Source organism: Uranotaenia lowii, chromosome 1 (genome assembly GCF_029784155.1).
Source record: "Uranotaenia lowii strain MFRU-FL chromosome 1, ASM2978415v1, whole genome shotgun sequence".
NCBI lineage: Eukaryota > Metazoa > Arthropoda > Insecta > Diptera > Culicidae > Uranotaenia > Uranotaenia lowii.
Window position 1 is genome coordinate 39,521,796 of NC_073691.1, and position 16,351 is coordinate 39,538,146.

The 16,351-nt window shown below is 36.5% G+C and overlaps 1 protein-coding gene across 1 annotated transcript in view; it reads right to left on the minus strand.

Annotated features, from left to right (window-relative positions):
• Positions 1-16,351, minus strand: part of LOC129755334 (GATA zinc finger domain-containing protein 21) — a 221,624-nt gene that overhangs the window by 36,238 nt on the left and 169,035 nt on the right. Inside the window, exon 3 of the mRNA XM_055751772.1 lies at positions 6,206-6,293. Within this exon, the coding sequence (XP_055607747.1) occupies positions 6,206-6,293 (88 nt within the window). The remainder of the gene's footprint in view (positions 1-6,205; positions 6,294-16,351) is intronic.

Here is a 16,351-nt window from a genome sequence, read left to right on the forward strand (position 1 = left end):
TCATCCCACTAAGAGACAATCGGATTTGAAATTTTAATGTTTTTTTTTTAAATATATGTACCAACTTTAAGCTTAGCTCAAGCCATACAAAGTGAACATATTCATTTTACCAAATACAAACTAAGAAATTTTTGCTCACGAGCTTCTGAATGAGTTTAAAAGAAATTCATTGTGTTACAAGATGGCTAAGATATTTTCAAGTTTTTGGGTGATTCCAAACTTATGGCCGGTAATGTAAGCCCAAAAATAATCAATTTCAAGTTAATAATGCCAAACGATGCTCCACATCTTAATCTCTATCTAGTTTAAGTATAAGTTTTATGAGTTAGATTTTGATAATTTTTTGATCTAAATAAACTACAACTTTTAAAAAAATGTATGAAAAACGGGAAAAAAAGAATACTTTGAGGCGCGTTTTCTCTAAAACAGCTTCGATTAACAAAGAGCCTTCACAAATCATTAACCATTTTTTAACTTTAATTTTAAACTAGAAAAAAAAACTATAATATACTCAGGATGGATACTAACAAATCTATTTTTATTAATAAAGAAAGAGCAATATTACCATAAACGGTAACAGACTTTAAGATACATTTTTCCTTTTTACCGTTTTGTTTCTTGGATAGACAAAATATTCAATCTCTAAAGTATTGATCACCCTGAAATTCCGCAAAACCCAAATTCCGCATTTTTGGAACAGTTTAAGCTCACTCTCTGGAGCCACCTGCTCGAAAAAATTAAGTACAACCAAAAAAAAACACTAAAACACATTGATTAACTAAGCTGGTTTTGGTCTAAATCATCTTGAACTTCTTGGTTTTATGATTCAATATTTAGTCAAATTTCAATCTTTAATTTATTCTTCCTGACTGTAATGTAAAATGTCAGAAGAAACGTCTTTACCAAATTTTTTACTAGATAAAAGGAAAAAATATCCAAAGACCCAAATCACACTATGATAAAGTTTTAACTTCAGACAATAAATCTGAAGCAATCAAAACTCTCCTACGATCAAAACATAAATCTTATGCTTTGGGTTGTATTCGAAACCATATCTGTACAATTGCAATTCGCAATGATCAGTTAGAACTATTTTAATTATTAAAACTGCTTGATCTCAACCGTATCGGTCGATATCTGGTACATTTCTATGGATTAAGCTACTCGAAGTGATTTTCTGTGTATGAATTGTTGAAAGAAAATTATTCTCAAAAATGTTTATTGCAGGTTTCAACTTATTTCTGTTCGAATTTATTTTAATAAACTTTACTCGATATTTTGCAGTACTATTTTAACACATTGGAAGCTTAAGTTTTTAATCAGCACTAAACCTCTGTTTTGAAAATTTGAATAAAAATTTACTTAGGTACTTTCTGGAGCCCAAAAACATAGAAGTCCCAGGGAAAACGTTATCCTCCGATAGAATTTAACGATCAAAAAACCCGTGAAAGAGATTTTCATCCGCAAGAACACAAACTTTACTAGCGCTTAACAACTTCAATTAAACTCTCGATAAGTTATGTATTCCGATTCAAATTTATCGTCTCTTGTAGCGTTAAAGATAAGTTTTCGCTCCCGGATTTGCATGGAGTTAAGCGCGTGGAGAGTCAGAATGAACGTAAATAGCTAGAAAAAGCACTCTCTGTGCGTTTGTTCTATCAATCGCTTCCAGTTTTGTCGGAAAATATTCTCAGAACTAGAACTGACCGGGCGCAAATAATTTCGTACGATTTATCTTGATCGGCAATGGAAAGGGATCAGGAGTCATCGCTAAGTTTTACACAAGTGATAAACCAGTTATCATTATCAGATCTGCTGGATTTGCTTCCCTGAAAATTCCTAGAATCGATTTTAACGAAATTTGGAATATGATATAAAGTTTAGAATTCTAGTCTTTAAAATTCAATAAATACTTTCGTGTTCAAGATTTTTATGTGTTGATGAATTTTTCATCTTTTTTTCTTAATGTTTCAGAAGTTTAACACGTTCGTCGCCACGTCACCCATATTCGGGTGACGGGTGTGTTTCCTGGGAGGCCCCGTCACATCAAAAAGCATGTGACGCTCTCTCACTCAAGTTAGCCGCTCAGTTTAGCCACACGTTACAAATAGTGGAGTTCTCCCTGGTTGCTTTCTTGCTCCGAGATATTCTTTGGGCCCGGCAAGTAAAACAACCAAAATGAGCATGGCGACGAACGTGTTAAATTAAATTCATTATTTAGCGTTCGAATCTGTGCTTCAAATTCGAAAATTCTACATTTGAAATAAATAAAATAAGCAGATCCACAATAGTTAATGAAAATCGGCAACAGATTTAAAATAATATTTAAAAAATAGGGTTAACATTTGGAAAAAATGAACTACTCTCTGGAGCCACTTTATTGAAATAAGCTCTATACTACTTAAAAAATCAGGCATTTAGACCTTTAACATTAAGAAATGTTATAAAATCGAATAGATTTTTTTTCTTTCTTAATGTTTAAGGAAAGAAGTGTTATTTAAAAATATTTTTTTCACAGAGTACCGTTTATTTTCACCATAAAACAACGATATTGGTAAAGCACCAAGCCGGGTGTAAACATTAAATTTTTAAAATTGTTCAGTCTTACTTTTCATTTGAAATCTTTGTCATTTGCTAGTTATATTGCGAATCATAAATTTATGAAAATTTCAGAGAATTTCATTGTATTTAGTTATTTTTTTAAGTTTTATATTAATTTTCCTTTGGATTATAATTTATTTTAATTTGAAGAGTAATGTTAAAAAAATCGTTCGAGGATCAGATTTTTAATTTCCGAAAATTAAAAGGTATCTGTTATAAGAATTATAACTCTTTCTTAAAACTTTTTCAACTTTTTTTCTTATTTTGTCGTACAATTTCAGATTTATTAAAATATCCTCCATCTGACTCACCTTGTTCAGTTTTCAAAAGGTTCTTTTTATTGATTATTCTGTTAGAAATCAATTCAGTTCCTGGCTTTGAACATTTTTGAAGTTCTTGTTAGAAACATGTCATTCAAATAAAAAACCCTGGTTTCATTAGCTTCGTGTGTAAAAATTTAATAAAAAAATCTCTTTTTTGGGTTGGTTTTACGATCGAACCAAAAGTTTGAGCTATTGTCATATTTTTTTTCACGACTCACTGAGAAAGGTATTGTTTATCATAATGCTTGTTTATTTCAAAATTTATAATTTTGAACTTCAGTAAGTCTCCAGAAAATCTTTTAAACAAGATAAAGAACAAAAAGTAGGTTCGATATTATAAGTTTTGACAATATTCCGATTCCTTTTTGGAAATTTTTCGATTTGATATCAAAAATTTCGTTACCAAGTCTGAATTTTTTTAAATCAAATCACACTGAAAAATAAATTTTAAATCACTCGCTTTTTATTTAGAATTGTCTTGGTTACTTGAGTGGCTTTTGCACTGAAACTAACTTTGACTTGCTGCCTGTTTTCTAGAAATGATTAATTAATCAGAATTATGATTCTCAAAATACCAAACACAAAAAATGCCTTAACAATACGTAAGTAACATTCGTCTTAAAAATTTTAGTACTCTCTGGAGCCACCACAATCAAAATATTTTACTAGTACTAGTACAAATCGGTGAAAACTTTCACTGATAGCTTCAAATTTTGAATAATATAAAAAACAGCTATTCGTGAATAAAAGTGAGGATTTTTTTCCAATACTAGCCTTCACTTTCGGGAGCCACTGGTTTTAAAAATTTAAGATAACCAATTCGATTGAATTATTTTGATATTTTTTTGATGCGTGTTTTCAAGCGTGTTTTCTCGAAGGCAGTTTCGATATACATTAAGGTTTTCAGATTGCCCAGTTTTATCCAGGTTTGCCCGGATATTTGATACAAAATTTTGGGAACAGTCCGGCCCGGCCCGTTTGCATTGATTTCATTAAAAAGCCCGGATTTTGCCCGGCTTTATTTACTTTATTGGATAATCGAAATTAAAAACAATTTTTTTTGTAATTTTTTTAAGGCCTTTTATTAGAACGAAATGAACAAGTTTAATAAAAATAATCATGATAGGGTTTTTGGAAGCCTGAAATATGTTCAAAAAATCTGTCGATGATTTGCAATGAAAATTTTTTTTCTTGATTTTGTTGAGTAGTTTCCGGGTTTTGATAAAATTTGTCCGGATTTTGGTAGTATACTTTCAAATTAATTATCTAGATTTTGTCAGGTTTTAATGAGATGGATTTGTCCAGCTTGAATACGTGCTGAAAATATTCTGGCAACCTTAATGTACATTTACCCTTTTGGTTTTGATTATTTTTAATGTTAAATCCAATTCAGAAAGTTGGCCAAAAACGTTTATCAAGAACTTGAATTGCGATGCTTTTTTTGAATATGATGTCAAATTTCTTTCTTAATTTAGCAGGAACAAGATTTTGAATCATCTCAGAAAAAAAAAATAATAATAATATTCTAGAGCAGAAGTTGGATATGAATTTTAATGTTTTTAAACCTTTAAAATTAACAACCGGTATCGAAATGTGTAAGCTGGTTTTCATAGATGTTTTCTCGGTCGCCATATCTGATCTTGGCTAACAGCAAGTGACGGTGTTTAGACAATTCGCGCCGTATTTATATCTCATAATCTAGCAACACTTTTCTGAAGTAAGTCAAGACAGCATCAAAAAGATTTAAAGGTGAATGAATACAAAATCGCCCATCAAATCGTCTTCCACCAACAATGGTCATCTTCCATTCTTTTTATCCCACAGACAAGAAAAAAAAACTAGAAGTGAGGTCAGTTTGAGAAAACATTGGGACACGAAATATTTGTTCCCTGGGTCAGACCCGTTGGGATGTGTACTGCGAATCAAGTTATTCTTTCTTGTTCTAGCCGGTTGATTTCCCCGAAAAAAAGTAAAAAAAGCAAAGTGAATCCGGTAAAGTCAACCAGGCGTAAGAAGTGTTTGGTTGGGTGTCAGACGTGGGGTCGTGTTTCGGGGCCATGATGGTCAACAGGGATAAATTTTGTCACATTTCACCTGAGCTGCCGGGAAGGTTTCGACTTGTGTCGTCCTCCCTCCGGGACGATTAAGGCCAGTAGCCGTCAGAACATGGACTCGGGCCCATTTTGGGGAAGGATGGCCGGCTGGAGGAACAAGTTAAGAGTCCTCACCGGACCCAGAATGGTTTGGGAAAAGAAATCGCACTAATCAAGATTCTGGCGTGACAAACGGGCGCCCCGAGGTCGACTTTTATGGCCTTTCATGGTGTGGAAAACTTTGACAAACTGTTCGGGGGGTGCCGGTCGAGATCTTGTTTGAATCGGAAGGCGTTAGATTTGGTGTGGGTGGGATCTTTACACGGGTTGTGACACTACTAATGGTCACCTTTATAGTGATGAGAAAACGTGCGTTTGTTTACTCTGGATTTCTTATTTGGCACCAAGCGACCTCATAAAAAATCAGCAAAACATTAAATATATCATCGTACCTGTAAAAAACTTCTTGATTGGAAACCGTCTGTATTTCTGGATAGAAAATTTTTGAAGTGATACGTTACTACTTCTGGTCACATCTCTGAGTTTTTGGTTAGAATAATAGAAAGAGCTATTCAAACTGCTCGAATTAGAAACTTTTTTTTTTATCTTAAGAATCTGACGTTAAAGTTTAATATTAGTCTTATCAAATGTGAATTGGAGCTGTTGTTGTTGAATTGGAGCTTCATCTCCTTCGTTTCTTCCCAAGATAAACGTCTCAAAGAAGAGTTAAAGGTATTTCCAAGCGTCACGAATCATGACTTCTGAAGCCTTGGAGCAAAACGGTGGAATCTCAACAACCCTCATTTGCAGCGGAATTTCCCTTGCAGCTCTAACACGAGCACAGAGTGCGAGGAAAAAAGCATTCCAAAAGGTTTAAGATATGCAGCAAATTAAAACCCTCTCTGCGAAAGCTTCACTCCTTCCTTGCTTTATTAGAAGCGTGACTTTCGAGCGAGATTAAGTTGTGTTCCAACTTTGCGGCCAGACGGTGGAAAACTTTGGATCAAATTCAGCCTCCCAAAATGGTGTTGTCATGGGCATCCCCCATGCGGCACATTAGAATAAATATCTTCTTAGAGACGAGTTGCGATGTTTTCAGACAACGTTCAGATGTTTCCCCTAGAATTGAGCCGTGCGTTTTGCCAGCGAAAAGTTTAATTTCCATATCCGTTCACCACGTTCGCTTACCCAAAATGTCGCTTTTTCTGCTGATGTGATGCCAATTGCCGGTGACAGTGGAAGGCCCGATCGCACACGTTGCAGGTGAGGGATTCGTCTGGAATAGAGAAACGGGAAATGGGTTTTTAGATACAAATCATAAATGGAAAAGTTTTTTCTGTGGAGATTGATTTGTATTTAATTTTTTTAAATCAAAGCTAAAAGCGGTATCTTTACCTTTTTCCTGCAGTAAAATAGCACTCTTTGGACTTTCGTGGCTCCAGAGAGTAGGTAAATTATACTACCCTTACCTCAATTTCACCAATGAATTGTGATAAGAGTTCTGAGAAAGACAAAGCCAGACAATCTTAGTTTTATTGGTTTTTCTATTGAGTGGCTCCAGAGAGTAGCCTGCAATACTCAGAAGATTCTTAATCAAATTCAGTGGTTTGATGTAAAATTATGAATAAGACATTCTTGTTATTCAATTAAACGAATAAAATTTGTCGGGTTATCTTAAATTTTTAAATCCTGTGGTTCCCGAGAGTTATGGACTGTACTTATAAAAATGTATCACTTCCTTTCAAGAAAGCATTTTTATATTTTGTTCAAAATTCAAAACTATTAGTGAAAGTTTCCACCAATTTTTCTTATTACTAGAAAGATATTTTTTATTGTGATGGCTTTCAAGCGTAGTAAAATTTGGCATTTTAAAGCCTGAATGTTACTTCCGGAAAGTTAAGGCATTTTTTCTTGTTCGATATTTTAAAAAATCATAAAACTGATAACTTAATAATCATTCTAAGAAACAGGCAACAAATTTTACTTTAAAATCAAAGTAAGTCTGAGAAAGAAAACTGTGTGATTTGCTGGACATTTCCTCACAATTTTAAGTGTAGAGAGCAGTTCAAATTCAAGAATTCTTAACAAGAAGCGAATGATTTTAAGCTAAATTTCAAGTATCATATCAAAAAAATTCAATTTAGGTTGGTCGGAATATCACTGATATATCACTGCACCACATTTCCTTCAACCTTAGGTTTGTGTCTCAACTGTTTAGTAAGTGAATAATTCACTGGTAATTTTGTCGCTAACATTCAAAAAATACTCCATGTGTTATAATGACACCTAGAAAAATATATTGAAATTTCATTATCTACTAAGCATTTTTAGCCGTCTTCCATTTTTCTGCGTGCAAAAGTATAAGTTGCTAAGGTGTTCAATTTGTGTTATGTTTTCCTTCCAGTAAACAAAGGTCCCCATGGTTAAAATTTACTAGATTCATTGAGTTTTGTAATTTGAGGAACAAAATTTGAAACGAACTTACATTTGAAAATCAACTTTCAATATTAAAAAAAACTATTCCAATCATAAAGATGCTGAAATATAAACAATAATCTCATAATAGAATTTAAATTGAAGTTTCAGTTTTTTTTTTAATATGTTTAGCAAATGTATTAAAATGACAGATTTAAAAGTTTTCTAAGCGAAAATGCTCTTAATGTTATTGAGGGAAAAAAATCGCAGTTCTTCAAAAAATGATCTTCTGTTAAACGATCTTATCCAGGCATTTTATTAGAGAATATACTTTTTAGTTCATCTGAAATTTCTTTAAATTTTCTCTTAGAATGAAATTTAAAAAGATCATACACTCTTCTTCAATAAGAATGGAATTAATCCGATAAATTGAAACAAAAATTTAAACTAACTGAGTTACATAACTCTTCATGAAAAATATTTTTGAATTGTCAATTGAAAATTAAACGATTATCCAAAATATCGATTTTTAGATATAAGTATCATAACATGATCTGGAAACGAAGCATCGGGAATAATGAGCATCTTGGCGCCAGGAGCTCTGGGCGATCAATATGTTTCTCCTACGCAGGGGGAGTTATTTCAGCTTTTCAGTGGAAATATTGTCAAAACTTATAACATTGAACCTACTGTTTTTTTTCCATATCTGATTTGTTGATTTCCTGTAGACAAACTGGATTTCACAAGTATTAATTTTTTAAATTAATTAGCATTAGTTTGATAAACTTATGTCTTTTCACTTGAGACATCACAGTTAGAACGTTAAAAACAATAACGCATTATCAAAGGCTTTTGGTTCGGTATTAAAACATACACAAAAAAGATTTTTTTCCATTTGAATGCCTGCTACTCTGAAGAAGAACATTGAAAAATTCAATCTAAAGTAAAGAAATTAATAAATTACTAATAGATAAATAAATGATAAAAAACGAAAAAGTAAACGAAGTTGACAAAATTTAAAGAAGGAGTCATTATTTTAATACAGATACCTTAAATAGGAAATTTGAAATCTGTTTTACTAATAATTTTTTGAATTTTTTATTTGAAATTCCAATTGCAATCAAATTTAATCCAAAACTAAGGTAATATCAAAAATGAAAAATAATTCAACATAATGAAATTCTTCGAAATTTTAACTAATTCAAGAATTGCCTTATAATGTACTAATGACGAATATATAAAATGAAACGAAAAAATATTTTTACTTAAAAAAAACAAAAAGATTGAAATGTCAAGTTTTATAAAAAATGAACTGTTTTGAAAAATTAATTTTTATCCCTGGGTCCAATACCAATATCGTTGTTTTGCGGTGAAATAAATGAAATTCTGTAAAAAATACTAAACTACAGCATTTTTAAACTCAGTTAGCTGATGGACATGAATTTCATTAAAATATTAGTAGAAAAAATATGAAATTTTGGAAAAATTAAAAATAGTACTTGTTCTTATGTTCAAATTTCTTAGACTGCGTAATCAGAATTTGAAATTTCTTTTTTTTTTCATTGATTGATTGTTTTTGATGAATATTTTCTAAAAGCCTTGATTAGAACAAGAATTTCACTCGAAGAATACAACACGATTGGACTTAATATAAAAAAAAAGTAATTGCAATTCAAAAATTGAATTTCGGTCCCAAATTGTCGCAATGCGTAAAATGCACTCATTATGAGTTTAGAATTAATGTTATGCAGTCCGAGATATTTGAATTCAAGTACAAGTGTTATTTTTATTCATCAAACATTTCATATAACTCAAAAAATGTTCTTTTGAGATTTTTTTCAAATCCATTTTTGGATTTAGCAGCCGATTCAACATTGAAAATTTGTGTCAGTCGATGAAGTTCACGAATATAAAATAAAATTTAACTAGTTTTTTCAAAACACATCATTCCTTAAAAATAACCATTATAAAAGAATACTTCCAATTCGATTTAATAACATTTCATATAAATAAAGGTCTTGGTTTCTGGTCTTTTAGTAGTATAGAGTTTATTTAGATATAGTGGCTTCAGAGAGTAGCTCTTTTTTTCCAAATGATAACTCTCTTCTTGAAATGATATTTGAAATTTAATACTTTTTTCATTTACTTTGGTAGAGCTCATTTTGTTCATTTAGAATGTTGAATTTTCCAATTTGAAACACAGTCTCGAATGCTAAATAGTGAATTAAAATCCAAATTTAGAAACAAAAAACCTAAATATGATGAATTTATCAACACATAAAAGACTTGAACACGAAATGATTTATGGAATTTTTAATATTAAAATTTTGAACTTTAAATCAATTTTACAAATATTGCTAAAAGCGATTCTGGGAATTCTATGTTGTGGAGCTCCAGAGAGTTATAAAATTTTTATTCAAATAAAAAATAAAAAAATATGTTTAGTGGTGATGAAAAATTCTTCATCCAGGAAGCTTTAAATTTAATAATTTAATCCTTCAATGAAATAAAATAGGACCATGAAATTGTTTAAAGTTTATTCAATAAATTTAAACAGAAACTTGTTAAAGCCTGCAATAAATATTAAAAGTATAATTTTGAACACACAAATATGTACCAGATATCGACCAGTACGGTTAAAATCTAGTCTGAAATAGTTCAATATTGATCACTGCGTGTTAATACTGTACTAATATGGCTTGAAATACATTCTGGAGCATAAGTTATATGTTTTGATTGTAGAAGAGATTTGGTGGCTCCAGAGAGTCTTTAAATTTTTGTTTAATGAGTTAACCTTCCGAAGCTGTTTGTGAAATATATAATTTGAGGAAATTTGATCAGTAGGTTGAGACTGTTTCCATGGCCGTAAATGTTTGTTTTATTTAGTACATTGGATAGGTAATTAATTGTAGGTTCTTAATTTTACAAAAATAAGAAGATTTGACACACCGGGTTATCTATAGTAGGTTTCGAATGAAAGATGTCCCGGAACATAATTTTATTCTTAATTTGATTTAAATTTTAGATAGCTTTGGAGTATTCAAGCGTTTCTATAATGTTTGAAATTTTCTAACATACATTTTTCTGACGATGTATCAATATGTGGGAGTTCGATGAAAAAATTAACTTCCATCCCGGATTTCCGGTAGAATAAAATTTTACTTTAAAAAATTATGCCAACACTCGCTTTTCTTCGCTGCATATCTTATTACAGTAATCCGACTTTTTGCATCAAAATTTTTTCGTCATTAATTTGATTATCATTTGTATTCCTCAGTATATTGGAATGATGATTATTTTTATTTATTTACATAGTATTCCGTCTCACGACATAACTTGACGAACATAATTCCTATAATTCACTCGGTCCATGGCAACCGTTCTCCAATTCCTAGGGCACCCCACGTTCGCCAGATCACGCTCCACTTGGTCTAACCACCTCGCTCGTTGCGCCCCCGCTCGTCTTGTTCCTACCGGATTCGTAGCGAACACCTGTTTTGCAGGACAGTCGTCCGGCATTCTCGCAACATGTCCAGCCCAGCGTATCCGGCCAGCTTTCACCACCTTCTGGATACTGGGTTCGCCGTAGAGTCGCGCGAGCTCGTGGTTCATCCTTCGCCTCCACACTCCGTTCTCCTGTACGCCGCCAAAGATGGTTCTTAACACTCGTCGCTCGAATACTCCGAGTGTACGCAGGTCCTCCTCGAGCAATATCCATGTCTCGTGCCCGTAGAGAACAACCGGTCTAATAAGCGTCATATACAGGTTACACTTCGTATGAGGGCAAAGTCTTCTCGACCGCAGTTGCTTGTGGAGTCCATAGTAGGCACGACTTCCGCTGATAATTCGCCTCCGGATCTCACGGCTGGTGTCATTGTCTGCGGTCACCAGTGAGCCGAGATAGACAAAGTCTCCGACTATCTCCAGCTCGTCGCCGTCGATCATGACCTTGTTATTACTGGACAAGCGGGTTCGGTCGGTCTCGGATCCGCAGGCCAGCATGTACTTCGTCTTGGACGTATTAATCATCAACCCAATCCTTCCTGCTTCGCGTTTCAGTTTGCGGTAGATCTCCTCCACCGCCGCAGATGATCTGCCGACTATATCAATGTCATCGGCAAAGCAGATAAGTTGACTGGATCTGTTGAAAATCGTGCCCCGCATTTCGCCCACCGCTCGTCGAATAACACCTTCTAGCGCCACGTTGAACATCATGCAGGATAGACCATCACCTTGTCGAAGCCCCCTGCGCGATTCGAATGAACTCGACAATTCACCCGAAATCCGCACACAGCACTGCGTTCCATCCATCGTCGCCTTGATCAGTCTGATTAGCTTCCCGGAAAAGCCGTTCTCGTCCATGATTTTCCATAGCTCGTTACGGTCGATCGTGTCGTATGCGGCTTTGAAGTCGATGAATAGATGATGCGTAGGGACTTGGTGTTCACGGCATTTTTGGAGGATTTGCCGTAATGTGAATATCTGGTCCGTCGTAGACCGTCCCTCCATGAAGCCGGCCTGATGACTTCCCACGAATCTGTTTGCTTGTGGCGTGAGGCGGCGGAGTAGGATTCGGGACAACACTTTGTAGGCGGCATTGAGGACAGTGATCGCTCGGTAGTTCTCACAGTCCAATTTGTCGCCCTTCTTGTAGATGGGGCATATTACCCCCTCCTTCCACTCCTCCGGTAGCTGTTCTATGTCCCAGATCCGGACTATCAACCGGTGTAGGCAGTCGGCCAACCTGTCCGGGCCCATTTTGATGAGTTCAGCTGCGATGCCATCCTTCCCAGCCGACTTGTTTCTATTCAGCTGGCGAATGGCTTCCTTAACTTCACTCATCGTTGGGAGTGGCTCCTCTTCGTCGTTGGCTACGCCGGCGATGTACCTTCCCCCACCGTCTTGATCTCCTGCATGTGCGCCGTTCAGGTGTTCATCGAAGTGCTGCTTCCACCTTTTGATCACCTCACGATTGTCCGTCAGGATACCCCCGTCCTTATCCCGGCACATTTCGGCTTGCGGCACGAAGCCTTTGCGGGATGCGTTGAGTTTCTGATAGAACTTTCGTGTTTCTTGGGAACGATGCAGCTGCTCCAGCTCCTCGAGCTCCTCCTCCTCCAGGCGGCGCTTTTTCTCCTGGAAAAGTCGGACTCGCTGCCTCTTCCGCTGTCGGTGAATTTCCACATTTCGACGGGTGCCTCTTTGCACTACTGCCGCCCGCGCGGCATTCTCTTCGCCCATCACCCTCCTACACTCCTCGTCGAACCAGTCGTTCCGTCGAGATCGCTCCACATAACCGATGACGTTCTCCGCAGCACTGTTGATGGCTGTTTTGATGGTATCCCAACAGTCCTCGAGAGGGGCTTCGTCAAGCTCGCCCTCTGCCGGCAGCGCTGCTTCGACCGATTGCGCGTAGTCTGCCGCGACCTCAGGTTGCTTCAGTCGCGCGACATTTAACCGAGGCGGGCGCCGGTTTCGCGTGTTGTTCACTACGGAGAGTTTTGGGCGCATCTTCACCATCACCAGATAATGGTCCGACTCGATGTTGGCGCCCCGACAGGATCTGACGTCGATGATGTCCGAAAAGTGCCGGCTGTCGATCAGAACGTGGTCGATCTGTGATTGAGTTTGGTACGGTGATCTCCAGGTGTACTTGTGTGGGAGGCGGTGCTGAAAAAAGGTACTACGTACGGCCATTCGTTTGGAGGCGGCGAAATCAATGAGTCTGAGGCCGTTTTCGTTGGTCAGCTGGTGCGCGCTGAACCTTCCAATTGTCGGTTTAAATTCCTCCTCCTGGCCGACCTGAGCATTGAAATCCCCGATGACGATCTTGATATCATGTTTTGGGCAACGGTCGTATTCACGCTCCAGCTGCGCGTAGAATTCGTCTTTGTCGTCACCGGTACTTCCGAGGTGAGGGCTGTGCACGTTGATGATGCTGATGTTGAAGAACCGGCCCTTGATTCTCAACCGGCACATTCGTGAGTTGATCGGCCACCACCCGATCACGCGCTTTTGCATCTTTCCCATCACTATAAAAGCTGTTCCAAGCTCGTGTGTGTTGCCGCAGCTCTGGTAGATGGCACGACCATCTGGATACGTTCGTACCGTGGAGCCCTTCCAGCATACCTCCTGCAGCGCTACGATGTCGAATTTGCGGCTCTTCAATTCGTTGGAGAGCACGTGGGTACTGCCCACAAAATTTAGAGATCGGCAGTTCCATGTTCCAAGTTTCCAATCGCTAGTCCCTTTTCGTCGCGTGGGTCTTTGCCGATTTCCATCCGAAATTTGTTGTTCGTTATTCGTTGCTTATGTTTTTTTTAGTAGTCACAGGCTCGCAAGGCCCGCAGCTAACCCCACTATCTCGCAGGAGGACCGTCGTGATGTTGCTGTTTTGGGTCCCGAACACCACCAGGACGTTGTTGCACTCCGCACGCCGCCCCTGACATGGAGAACAGACGCGTACGAAGCCCCCTAACTCATTCTGCATGCGACCAAAGCATCCACCGGGGTTGGGTACCCGATCTCCGCTAAGGTTGCTCGCACCCCAGCTAGTACCACGGGGAGGTAGAGAATCGGAGTTGCAGACAAGAGGTGATATGACCACTACCCGAAGGTTGGGTGTATGGGGTCTCGAGTTGCACATTGTCTACTTCACTAGCCAATGAATGATGATTAAGGTGCTTTGAATCTACGCTTCGGGTCATATTGACCCGAACAACTTTGAAAGGTTTATACTATATCATAGTGTGAGTGGAGTCTTTGGACACTTTTTTCTTTTTATCTACTGAACAATTTATTTAGATGTGACTTTTGACATTTTACAGGATAGTCAGGAAAAATAAATTTAAAATTGAAATTAGACTAAATATTGAAACGTAAAACCGTTAACGTATTTTATCAAGGTGATTCAGAAAAAACCAGTAAAGTTGATCAATGTCGTTTTTATGTTATGATTGGTCAGAGAAACTTTGTTTAGAGCTTTACTGACTGTATTCAGTCTAGTGGCTCTAGAGAGTGAGCTTAATCGGTTCCAAAAAAGCGATATACACATGAACACTGGCAACATTTTACCGGTGATTATGGTTCAAACTACTTGACTACTTTTTGTTGTTTTGCGAAATTTCAGGGTGACCACATTCGAAATTGAACATTTAGTCTCTTTGGCATTTGATGTTAATGATCAAGAGACGAAATGGAAGTCAGTAAAAACTCAACTTAAAGTTATTATTTTTCTAAAAGATTTTAAATTTAATTTTCCCTGGCTTCTTAACTTAATCTTAAGAAAACGAAATTTTAAACACCTTTCAAATATTCAACTCATCGGATAGGTTCACTTCCATCTGTACCGTTGAGCCGTCAACACGTACGCCGGAGCATCGTATCGTTGCTGTGTACCTGCAGGAACATTTTTACATTATTTATTTTTTCCTTACCTGTTTTTCAATCAGCACTTTTCAGTGCTAAAATTATTTTCATTTTCTTTCATTCATATTTTTCTCTTTTCTTTCCAGCATGGGGAAGTCATCGGCTGGCTCAAGGGCCGGTAGAAAGCGAATTGCCGAAACTAATTCAGGTCCATCGCCCAAAAAAGTTGAAATTTCCAATTCATTCGATGTCCTTCATAACATCGGTGATAAGGAAATATTCATATTTAATTCTGATAAGAGTACTAAGAAACCTTCTTCTTCTTATACTCTTAAAAACGAAAAGGTTCCACCAATTACGGTCACGATTCCTGACTTCAATGCCTTTCGAAAAGAAATCGTCACTTCCGTCAAGGATGTGAAGATTTCTTTTCAGATCGGTCGAAGGGGAACTGCTCGTATTTTGGCGGAATCTTTTAATGATTTTCAAAAAATTTTTAATTATTTAAATAATAAAAAACACCAATTTTTAACGTACGATACTAGAAGTGATCGTCCTTTTAAAGTTGTACTTCGTGGTCTCACCGGCGATCAGACACCGGATGAGATCACAACTGAATTAAATTCTTTGTTAGGTTTTTCTCCAATTCAAGTAATTCAAATGAGGAAAAGAACCAACACGAATAATATCAGTAGTGTTGGTTTTGCTCCTGAGCTTTATTTGATCCATTTTAAAAAGGATCAAGTTAATAATTTGCAAATTCTTGAAAAGGCTCGTCTTATGTTTCATTGTCGAGTCAAATTCGAACCTTTTCGAAAATCTTCAACCAATTTCCTTCAAAATATTACGCAATGTCGTCGTTGTCAAGCTTTTTGTCACGGCACTAAAAATTGTAGAATGAATGCCAGATGCATGCTTTGCGGCTCATTCGATCATGAAAAATCTAAATGCCTTTTTGGTGGTGATAAACCACAAACAGATTTTTTCAAGTGTGCAAATTGCGCAGGTAATCATTCCTCGAATTCGCTAGACTGTCCCATCAGGGCAAAAATTATTGCTTCTAGGAAAAATCCCAAAGTTTCCAGAAAAGTTTCTTCTCCTCCTTCTTTTTTTTCGTCTTCACACGTCGGGCCGGCAAACAACCTGCCTGTTCGCATTCAGCCTCGGTCTACATTGGAATCACGGCTGGGTAATACCCGAAGTGTTTCTAATGTTACCTGTGCTGATTCTGCGCCACAGACTCGTTGTTTATCGTTCTCAGAGGTGGTTGAAAATGGGTTGCCCTCTCCAGGCATAACTAATAAAAATGGGAAAAAACCAAGTCTCAACGTTCATGCGAAGGCTTGGGAAAATCCCCGAAATTCAAATACTCGTTCTTCTCCTTCATTTTCTGATCCTAACAATTTTGTTGATTTGGGTGAGATTACTGAGGAAAAATTAAAACTTTTGCATCAAAATTTAATGGAAATGATGCAACTTATGTTGAAAGCAAATTCAATGTTTGAAGCTTTCCAAACTTCTTTTAATTATGCTAACAAAATTATTATGACT